The 11857-nt window shown below is 39.1% G+C and overlaps 1 protein-coding gene across 3 annotated transcripts in view; it reads left to right on the top strand.

Annotated features, from left to right (window-relative positions):
• Nucleotides 1–336: 336 nt before the first annotated feature.
• Nucleotides 337–11857, top strand: part of SALL3 (spalt like transcription factor 3) — a 24952-nt gene continuing 13431 nt past the window's right edge. For all 3 annotated transcript variants that reach the window (XM_079983325.1, XM_079983324.1, XM_079983323.1), the window contains exon 1: nucleotides 337–482. In XM_079983325.1, the coding sequence (XP_079839451.1) occupies nucleotides 404–482 (79 nt within the window). In that variant the 5' untranslated portion in view covers nucleotides 337–403. The remainder of the gene's footprint in view (nucleotides 483–11857) is intronic.

The following is an 11857-nucleotide window of genomic DNA, read 5'->3' as shown; positions in this document are numbered from 1 at the left end:
AATCATAATTACTGAGCCCCGTGCGCGAGGCGCGCAGCCGGCCGCGCACCCAGCACAGACCCGCGGAGCCCCCGCCCGGCTCAGCCGCCGCCGCCGCCGCCGCCGCCGCTACTTGCTCGGGCGCTTCGTGAGTTTGTCGCCGGGAAGGGGGGAGTTGCTGCTACTGCTGCTGCTGCTCTTAATTAATCGGCGCCGAAATCCGGAGGAAGGGGTGGCCCGCCCGACGCCGACGCCAACTCGACTTTCCCCTCGCCACCAAGTCCTCCTCCTCCTCCTCCTCCTCCCCCCACCTACCTAATCGCCCCTCCACCACCCCCTCCCCCCCCCCCAACCACCCCAGCGCTCCACCTCTCGCCGATGTCTCTGCAAAAAGCAGGCACCAGAAGACGCCTCAGTTAGCAGCATGTCTCGGCGAAAGCAAGCCAAGCCCCAGCATCTCAGATCGGACGAGGAGCTGCAAGGCGAGGTGCTTTCGGAGCAGGGTAAGCCAGAGGGCGCAGCAGCCCCGGGGCTAGGGAGGGCTGGGCGCTTCCTGATCCTGGGCTTGCTTCGGGGAGAGCTCAGCCTAGAAACGATCCCGCCGCCCGCCCCCTCCTTGGGAAGCGTGAGGCGGCAGAAAGTGCAGCCGGCGTCGGGCAGGAAAGTTCAGCCGCTCGGCCCAAGTTTCTTCCGGCTTCCCTCCCTCCGCCTCCACCTTGCCGAGCTTCCCTCCCTTCGCGCGAAGCCCTGCCTGGCCCTGTTGCGTGCGCCCGGCCGCTTGAATTATGGCTGGGCTTCGGAGGGAGACGCTTCGACGGTGGGGGTGGGGGGGGGGCGAGCGGGCAGAGGCCCCCCCCCCCCGCCCAGCCCGGGCTCGCCTTCTCGCCGCCTCTCCCCATCGGCGTTCACGATGTGGAGTTTGGGACGGAAGAAACCCAGCCGCTTTCTCCAAAGCGAAAAGTTAATCAGAGCTTTTTTCACCCCCTTTTGACCAAGCCGCCGAGGCTGCAAACTACAGATTTTGGGCTCGGCTGGTGTAACCGCCCGGAAGCGGCCCTGACGGCGGCAGCTGTCGCGTCCCCCTTGGCAACAGATAAACCCCACGAGGCCTCTGTGTGGGGGGGGGGGAGGGGGAGGGGGGAAACCCCATCTCTCCCCCCCCCAGGTCCTAACCGTGTTTTACTCTGAAGTAAGCCCCTCAGTTTCGCCCTTGGGAACTCGTGGGCGAGAGGGGGCTTCGTCGAGGCCCCCGAGGCTCCTCCCTCCGCCGCCCAGAGAAGGTGGCCAGGCCCCGCGAGGGCTTGGGAGAAGATCGCTATCTGCGCCTAGGACTTCCTGCGGCTTCCTTCAAAGGAACAGGCCGAGGCGAGAGGGGCGGGTGGTGGTGGTGGTTCCTTTCTGGAGAGGGTCAGAGGGAGAAGATGGCTCTCCTGGGCGTGAGGGAGGCAGGCCTGAGGTGGATAAGTTGCCTGCCCTCAGGGCCGGAGCTTAGGTCTCTACTCCCGCCTTCCCTTCCCTTGCCATCTCTATTGCCATGAAGATGGCCATGGCGTCGAGGTTGGAGTAGGAATTGCCATCTTCTTTCCCCCCTACTCACAAGGTTGAAAAAGGGGTTTCTTTGGGCCCCCGCGTGCCCAAGGGCTAGTGAAACAAATAGCCCCCAATTTCCAAATCTCTGTGGTTTGCAGCTAGTCAAACTTACTTTCTTGAGCTGTCATTTCCGAATGTGTTAGGATCACTTTGTGACTATATTCACCGTGTGGCGCTTAAAAAATTTGCCACTTCTTTTTTTTTCTGGCGGGGAAGACACTAGGAAGTTTTTCAATCTTTTCCCTCATAAAGTTATCGCCTGCATTTCCAGTGTAATCAGGAAAAATCGTGGTTGGAAATAAATTTCTTCCCCTCCCTGCTGACCATAATTACTTCATCCAGCCTTCTTCCTTTTTATTTTGCCCAAGAAAAAACACATATTGGGAAAGGAGTTTGTTCTGAGGGGGAAGAAGAAGTTGGCAACAAAGGATTTTTCACTATTTTAAATAAACTTTGCAGCCTTGAAGCTTAGGGCAGTGTGGCTTGGTTTCGTAAGCATATGCTAGATTGCCAAATGCTCAGGGCTCCCATTCCTACCATCTCCTTTTCCTAAGAGGACTCCAAAAACAGAAGTGGAAGGGGTTGGCTGCTGCAGCTAGTAATGTGAAAAGCTTCTTGGGTAATGGCAATAATGGATAGGCAGCGAAACAAGTTCCCTGGGTCACAGCAGAAGTATAAAATTACACATTTCTTGTTTTGTTATTAACACTTCCTTTGGTTTCAAAATACTTCACTGTAGGCAAATCAGCATTTCTTTAATAAAGATACAGCATTGTTATTTAAATCTGTAGTGGTTTGGGAGGGTCCTTGGTTTAAGAATTTAGACAACACTGAATATTTTAAAAAGTTAACGAGGGGAAAAAAGTGCCTCATTATGGTACTTCTGGTGAGTTAATAAATTGAAGAAAATTGTTCAGCTTGGAGGGTTTTTCTTTTGGGGGAGTGTTGCTTAGCATCTCTTATCTATGTAGCCATGTCACCCAAGATTAGAACAGGAGATATGCTAAAAAGAAACGCTTGCATATGGTGTGTAGATTAAGAACAAAGAATCTTTTTGTCATGGAAATGTTTTTTTCTCTTTTTTTCTTTTTTGGGGTTTTGTTTTGTTTACTTCATCACATAGAATTTCTCACACTTGGTTTGTTTTGTATTGCCCTCAATGACTACATGATCAAATGAATGGATTTATTTCTGCCGAATGAGAAAGACAGTCTTTCCATCAAAAGGACTACATTGCATCCCAGTGAGGAATTTTAAAAGCGTTATTATTGTGGTCCTTGAATAGCTCAAAATCGGCTTTCACAGCAGCCCTTAAAATGCAACAGTGTAAATACTTCTCTGCTTTAGAATGTTGTAATCAGAATGTTCTATGTCCCTTTTTAATATATCTTAATTCATAGAGTAAAACATTATTGTAAGGGATTAGTAAGGAGCTGAAGTAGTCCTGCTTGCATGTTGCACTTTCATTTTCAGAAACGTGAATATAGGGAGGTATATAAACTGCTGTATGTTTAGGAACATGAGTTTGGTGCTCATCATTTACACATTTTTTACAATTATGTATTTTTTCTCTTTAAAGGCTCATAAGAGTTCAAACGTATCTTATAAAGTCAGCTCTCATCATTGTAGTTTACAGTTAAAGTCAAGGCATTGCCACAGTTCCTGGCTCTTGTTTTGCAACAGGCCAAAAACTAGCTCTCACCATTTATAGCACGCAAAAAGAACACTTGCAGCATTCTCCCCCCCCCCCCCACAAAAAAATACTCTATAATCTAAATATATTTCAACCTTCATTCTCAGTATTTTTAACTACTTAGTCTTTTATATAACATAACTGCTTAATCTGCTGCTAAGTCTATAAAGCTTGCCTGAATCATATATGTGTATGTGTGTATATATACACATACACACACACACATACACATACATAGAAGCACATTTAATGTTGCATTTGAAGACTACTTTCATTAAGGAAAGCTATTAAGGGTTAATGCTCCTTTTTCTGGCAGATATTATGTTACACAGTAGCAAAAAGAAACCTGACAGTTTGACAGAGTGGAAGATAAACATTAGGCCATATTTAAAGTTATACGAAGGCCAGTCAATTTAGGTGGCAGTGTTACAATAGGAAGTTTTAGTAATACAATAAATAATTGTTGGTCATCTTGAACTACAGTACAGTGCAACTTTATTTCACGAAGCAGAGCCTTCTCAGAAGTATGAAAACCACTCAGAATATGGCAAAGTGATATTTTGAAACGTTTGTTGTGGGAAAGATAGTTTTGGCAATTTGGAGAACGAATGCTTGCATGCAGCGATTAATTAGAATCTGTATAGCGGTTTATGCTGACAAGTAGTGAATGAAAGGTATTTATGCACTAAACGTTTTAAAGGCTGCCATATTGAAAGAAATGGTCATTATAAAGAGTAGCACAATAACTGAAGGAGTTGTTATAAAACCCAATATGGTGAATTTGCTGTTCTCTATGCTGAATGAGTTTAATCTCAAATATCAGGAGACTTTACATCCCCAGTTAAATAATTATCTCTAAATCAACAGATTACTAGCATTACAGAACAGTCTTGTTTTGTTGCAGCAAATGGGAATGTTGCACACACTTTAACCCAAATGCAGTGACAATGTTGAAGAGGGGGGAACCCTAAGCGTATTCTAGTGGATGATAACTGATCAGAGATGGCCTTAAAAATAATTATTAGAAGAAATTTCGAGAATGTATTTTGTACCTTTTAAGGTAACAGTAATTATTGCTTAGCTTACGTTTATTAGGAACCAACTCTTACAGTAATGTTACATGGCTAACAAAAATACATTTGTATTGTGCTTTATATATATATTTGTCATACATTGATATTATTGCTCTTGAAATTCTGCTCATAATTTTGATACATTTGAAATACAGTAATATATATGTCCAGACAGACAGATATAGGCTTACCTTTAGTAATATAAATATTTTGGCTCACTTTAGTACTGTATTAGACATTTGGGGTTGTTGTTTTTTCCTGCCCTCAGTTCATTGTAATATAGCCAGTTATTTTGTAGATGTGGGTCTGTAGCATACTTGCTAATGTCCATTAAAATTATGTAGATAAAGAAGTGTGGGTATTACGTTATACTGTTCTGTAACATGTAATACTCTTAAGAGCATTAGAAGTAACAGTAAGCCCTGAATTAAATATGAAATTGTGTGACTTTTTCCAAGCTTTCTACTTCAAATAATAATTAGGTCATTGGTTTGTTTGTTTTCCAGTTTAAAAATAAGCCTTTACAAGATTTGCTGATTAACTGTTGGCATGAGGAAAGACAATTAACTTATTTTGCTTGTACTTGTAGGCTTATAGATGGCTGCATTATAATAATTTCATTCCTATTTTATATCTATTCAAAGACCCCCTGAAAAGCATGGTTTAATAGCAGAAGTTAATTTTACTAGTTTATTATTTTAGTATGCAAATGATAAAGCAGACTAAAAAGTCTCAAATTCTTTTGTGTTATTAATCCCAGATATGTCTCCTTAAGGAGGCAGTGAAACATATGCCTTTCATGAATAAGAAACATTTAATTTTATTTGAAAAATCATTACAATCAGCTCTGTGCAATTAATATAAGCTGGATGTTCATATTTGAATGCTGATCACTTTTCTAGCCAAAATGTTGGTTTTTTAAGGATCTTATATATTCTTAAAGCAGCTACTTATAGTTTCTTAACACACTAATATTCTGAAATTCGAATCAGCCTAAATAAAATTGTGCGCGTCTTCCATTTAAACATAGGATTATAAGATTTGGTTTGTTAGCTGAATGCCAAAACCACACTAGCATGTCTAGTAAGCATTTATTTTTTTTAAAAAAAAGGGCAGGCAGGATCCATTCAGCTTTGGATAATAAAACAGATGTGCTAGGATGTTGAATAGTTTCTGTCATATTTTGAACTATATATAATAGGAGGTGAAAAATTGAAAACACTGAAATGATACATTTTAGGTGCAAAATAACACAGCATGTTTTTACAAATAGTGAAGGTTCAGTTAAAAATAGCTTCAAGAGTAAGCAATAGATAGATTCAAAATTATTCTCACCTAATAGTGCAAAATGTCTGCTGCAGTTACATTTTTATATGAATCATTTCACTTCTTTTACTTTACTTTAAATATTTGTATTGAATAAGTAGTTTGGATTGAGTTTTTGAGAGTGCTTTCTAGGAAAATGAACTTAAGCAGTGGAAAGGAAACGAGCTGTGCATACATAGTCTCCTCCTAAACTTGTTTGAGAGTAGACCAGTTGAGATCCATGGGGTTTTTTTAATCATAGAGCTGGATAGTTGCCAAAGGCAGTGACAAGTCATGTCACACAAGTACCGTAGAAAATATAATATATCAATGGTTCTTTTTGTAAAATAAAAATACTTCATCATCAAAGAATACCATACTGTGGGTGATTCTTTTGTCTAATCATGAATGAATATGGCAGCAATACCTAAGCAGAACTCAAAAGCAGTTCTTATAAAAAAGTTTTGACTGCTGAGCTAAGGATAGAACAATATGCACCGATGAAAGACAATAGGAGGTCTGCATATTTTGCAAAGGAATGCTTTCCTCCTCCTCATGTTGAAGATGTAGATATGTTATGTTTAGCATTCGAGACCACCCCCATTTTCTGTTTTCCGTGCTTTGGTGCTGAGTGTATTACAGAGTCTTTTTTTGTTTGTTGTCGGTGAAAAGGTGGGATTGCGTGGAGTGCCAACAAGCTTTCCGATGGACTCTCCCTGAGGGTGGGTAGTTAGAAGTGCTTTGACAAGGTTTGCTGATTTAACCTTTGCCTGCTTTGCCCTGCCAGGGGTGGCCACTAGATGTCAAGCTCATAATACAATTAGTACATCTGTGCAGTTGACCTTGGCAGCGCGGCTTACCACTTGTTCTGTTAAGTGTTAACACCGACTCTGAGTGTTAACTAGAGATCCGTCTGAGTTTTTGCTACATTCTGTGCAGCTTATCAAATGCCCCATCTAGTTTGACACAAGTGTTTACAGTTCTAAATAAATAGGGGGTGGGGTGAGCCTTGTTTTATGTTGCTTTGAATTCCTTAATTAACCTTCCCAGAGCTGATGCAGTTTTATTTTGCTTAATTGAAGTGACTTTGTTGGTCATCCATCTCACTTTCTATGCATATTAATGTTTCACAAGGATGATGGCAACTGACCCAATTGGTTTGTTAGTGGTTATATTACTTTATTTATATAGAATAGTTATCTGTGGAGAGCTAGATCGGTGAGATACTGTTATATTTCAAGGCTGGAGTTCAGACCTGATACTGCAACCATGCACTTATGCAAATAGCTACGATGCTGTCAGCGAGGCAGGAGTAGATATGTTTCTACAGAAGGTTCTATGTTATCAAACTGGTATTCCGTTTCTCGTGCTCTCAAACTTGTAAGCGTCAAAATGGGTTAGATGTTAGCTTTTGTTTTGTGAACAGTATCTGAAGCTGGAAAGTCGCATTAAAAAGTGATCTCTTACATTTTTTAGACTCCTGTTATGCAGTATTTAATAATTCGTCACTTGATACACATCAGCAATTAAACCTTAATGTTGTATTAGCTCTTAATAAAAGTTTGTGTCACCTGTGTTTGGGTACTGGAAACACGAGCCAGCTCGCAACGAATTACAAATCCTGGTAAAACTGTATACGTGTAATATTTAAACTTTGTCAGATCATTGTGCATCATTGCTTTCCTCCTGCTTCTAAAAATACACTGCTAACATTTTAATATATGATACTTACAGTTATGCAGTTAGTCAAAACAAAATGTAAAGTGCTTGCTGTGTTCTTTATATGTGCAAAGAAATGCCCTAGCCTAGTGGCTGGCTGGATGTTGCATTTGTTTTAAGCAGAAAGCAGTTAGTGACTATGCCACAGGTGGCTGTTAAATAGTGAAATTTAGGCCACTGAATAGATCAAAATAAGTATACCGGGTCAACGCAAAGTTTTGCATAGCAAGAGTGCCCTCCACTGTTCACATTCATATTATCAGTTTATGTGGCCTGTGGAAAAAGGGTAGAAATTTTTCTATTGAGTGTGGAATTTCTTCTACGTTGTTAAACACAGTAGGGGTCTCTATTTGTCTCCTCCTGTTTCACAGCTAGGGATCAGTATGTGATAATTCATCTTTCTTTATGGGATTCAAAGCTATCATAAAAAGAGTTAAAAAGAATTAATTTGAGAGAAAATAAAAGTTATTTTTTAATGTGATGTTTATTTTAAGAGATAACATAGCTAAAGCGAAAGAGTAGTATTAATTATCTATAGTGAATGAATGATATTAGATGTTGATAGCTGTTCAGTTAAGGAACATGCACATTAAAAGATAACTGAACATTTATACTGACACAAAATAGATTTTGATAAGTAAAGTTATGTTTGAAAACACTGCGGAAAAATACTTTGTCATTCCGACAATCTGAATGGGTACAACCTGCCGATCTTTATTTGAGTAGCCATTGAGAATCAGAAAGTTTAATTAGTAGGAAAACTGGCTAATGTCCATAGTTTAAGGTATATTATACTTGCATGAGCCTGTTTTCCGTTTTAAAGCTTTTATTTTCATTGTATCTTCAAGTTTGCTAGTAAGGATTTTTTCCTTTGGGAAAAAATGAGTATTTCAAAATTAGTGTAAGATTTTTCATCATTTGTATGCTGAATGGATTCACTTTGTTACAATTCATTTATCACTTTGAATAGTGTAGAAATAATGCATAGTGAATTGAACTTAAATTATCCTCTTGAGTAGACTCACTGAGATCGGCGGGTCTTAACTTAGTCATGACCAACTTATGTCTCATTGATTGTGAAGCATCTCCTCCATGCATTACCATTTTTGAATCCACCCCAATGTTTCTGTAGTTCCTTGGTTTACAACCAACAGCAGCTGAATAAGTCATGTAAAGCATATTAATGACAACAGTAAAAATATTTATCATACTACAAAAACAAATTACCTTGTTGATAACCAATGCCCATTGTGAAATTGGCATAAAAGTTTAAGATGCTGTGGGAAGCAAAATTAGCATTAAGAACAGGATTTCCTCAGAGAATACTATTTTAAATTGTACGTAAATTGTCATGGTCTGTGTAAATGATAATTGTAAAGGGTCTTGTTTGCAAAATTAGAATACGGAGACAAAGCTTACTCAGAGTAGAATAGTTTTCTGTGCCATTTATTTTAGGAAATACAGGAACATAAGCCAGACGGCCTTTCATGCCTGTACACATAAAAATATTTGAGAGCAGGTAGGGGAATAAGAAAAAGCAAAGTTGGCTCTTGAGGGTTAGAGAGCGTTGTCCTCAAAATTCAAACACTGCATGGCCAGCAGCGGCAAGTAAAAGCGGGTGTGACATTTGTTTCAGTACTACCCCTTGCAAATAGTGCATATTTTAGGTTTTTGGTTCTTCTTTATTCTTAACATGTAGGATTATTCCTTAATAATAGGAAAGCACACAGTCCCTGTTGCATTTCTGTTAGGCCCTTCTGATTCTAATGGAGAACTTGCAAACTGCACCAATACAGCTTGCTCTAGTAGATGCTGGGACATGGTGTGCTAAACCTCTTTGTACGCAGGGGGAAATATGCCAAAATTGGGGGCACATTGGCTCCCTCCTTTGCTCCATCTCTCATCTCCCTCTCAGCAGAGATGTATATGTTTCATATAGGAATGAATTGCTTTCTACCTAAACATTTGACCCTTAAAGGCAATTTGGTAGCTACTTATAGTAGTATTGCTCCATGCAGGTAACTGGAATCACTGGAGTACCAGTTTTCACTGACATTCCTTGTCTAGAACCCAGTCCACAATCCAGGCACCTTAGATTCTCATTGGCTTTAATCCAAATATTTTGACTGAACTATGGCTGTGGATTTGGCTGCGTATGACATGAATACAGATATATTCTCTCCACATCAACTCGTTGAATCTCTCACATAGACCGAACCCAAACTAATTTACAATCAGAATGTAAGAAACTTTCTCAGAATAAGCTAATCAAAAATTTGAGATGAAATAGCATATATATATTCCTGTTAATAGAAATAGACATCTTTTTGGCTTTTTTTAAATAAAAAGATAGGGTTGTGAGTACTGAATATGAGCAGATTTTAAACTTGTCCCAGAGAGACATGTATAAGCAGCATTTGGATGTTTAAGGCAAAAAATGTTGTTATGGGCTATTTCCATCAAAGACACGAGCAAATTCTTTTTAAAATTGATGGGAAAGGCTGGCTCCATGGGGATTTTGATTTGAATAATCAAAAAGCAGGAGAAAAAACTAAGTACAAACTGCATCACTGTGTAATACATTATTGCATTCTTTTATTTCTTGTTATAAATTTTTAGAACCCTCAATATGCCCTGTTCTTTTCTTTTGTACAATTTCTTTTGCAGATGATTGTTTCAGTGTAAAACAGTATTTATAAAACGTCTCAATGGATTGACTAAAGATACATACTTTTAGATGATCGTGAAATTCATTAGAATGTGCAGAGTAAACTGCACATTATGATTCTAAACCTTTAATGAAAGTGAATTCTGTTAACCTTTTGTGGAACGTAAGTAGGGAATCCTTAGAATCATCTAATTTCTATAAACTGTCTGTGCTCCAAAATCGATGCACCTTTCCTGTTAGTGAGTTATTATGAATCACGAGAAACATTTCCAGTATAAAGAGCTTACTTCAGATGAAACTTTAATAAAAATCTTTTGAAAATTATGATGATTTTAAGAAGTATTGTAAAAAGCAGTTTTTTTAAAAAAAAAAAATCAGTTTCATTATCTCTCATTTTAAATAGGTTTGAAGAAGCATCTCTCATTTTGGTGCCAGTAGACTAGAAATTAAAAGGTAAATACAGTCTCAGTAATAAGAGCACAACATGGAATTTAGTTTTCCATTCATTTCCTATTACCTAAGTGATTGGGTCAAAGGTAATCTGGAGAAATATTTGTAAAGTATCAGAATATGGATTTTAATTTTGGAAAGAGAAATAATTCTTTCTCAGACTTCCGAAAATATTATTTCATCGCATTGGTAAAATACTATTTTATCACATTGATATACTATTCCTCCACAAAGCTTAAAGATGTGTGCCAACAGCTCTTCCAATTTACCCTCAACAACCCTGTGAGTTAAGTTAGACTGAGGGAGAAAGAGTGACTTGTTGAAAGCTACCTTCTGTTCAGCTTTATGGCGGAGCAGAATTTATGTTTACACCTCTCTCATCCAACTCCGGTACTCTAAACCACTCTGGCTCTTTAAAAAATGGCCATATGAATTAGTTGCAAAATTCTCCTTTAAACACTATCTGTACTTCAACCCTAAACACATATACTGGGAACTTACTCCAATATGCATATGTCTAACATAATATAGAATTATGGTGACAATATGCTTCAGTTTAGACATTGGACCAAACCTTGGTTTGTGCCTGTAGTTGAGAACCATACAGTGGTGTGGAGCTGTTGCCTACTTTAATTTGCTCATCACTCCAGCCTCTAAGAGTAGTGACCTCTAGAGGTGGTTTTTCAATCCAGACATCACACCAAACCATAGCTAAGGGAAATCATGACGCCCTATTTCAGCTCAAAAGTTTCATATTCTTGTTTGTAGGCTATTCTCAAGCTGTGGTTTGCCAATTGCAACATAGCACCAGCCATGGTTGAGCTTTCTTAACTATGTATCCAGGGTGGCAGGGGCTGAATCTTTTACCTTGTTCTCCAAACCTAATACGTATGGACTTATTGAACTGCCTTGGCCATATATATGGATATGAACTGTCACATATATTTGGCTAAGAGTAGTCTGAGAAAGAATTGGCCATTTGCAATATAAAGGATTCAAGCTTTTTCTGATGTATGACTGTGGAGTAAGTAATTTAGGGAACAAAATGCTGGTTTAAATTGCTAGTAATCACTATCCCCAAATGTCCATTTGTTGAGTGGCCCAGAAAACTAAACAGCGAAGTGTGCAGTTATTTTCTCTGGCCTCCATAGTCTCATTACTTTAGAAAAATGAAAAATATGTATGAAGCATAGACACTAGTACAGTAATTGTAAAAAAAGTTAATATGAAAAGTAAATATGTATTAGAATTGTAAGCTGAAGTAGATCAGCCTCTGAGTACTAATGCATTCTCCTTTTCTTAAGCTTTATAGTTAATACTGTTTTTAAGCTTTTATTATCATAGAAAGGATAGTTTTCTGAGGCTTAAATCTAAAAGTTC

This window comes from Podarcis cretensis, assembly GCF_951804945.1.
Source record: "Podarcis cretensis genome assembly, chromosome: 7".
Classification (NCBI taxonomy): Eukaryota; Metazoa; Chordata; class Lepidosauria; order Squamata; family Lacertidae; genus Podarcis; species Podarcis cretensis.
The sequence above is the reverse complement of the archived record's forward strand: the minus strand, read 5'-3'. Positions and strand labels throughout refer to the sequence as shown.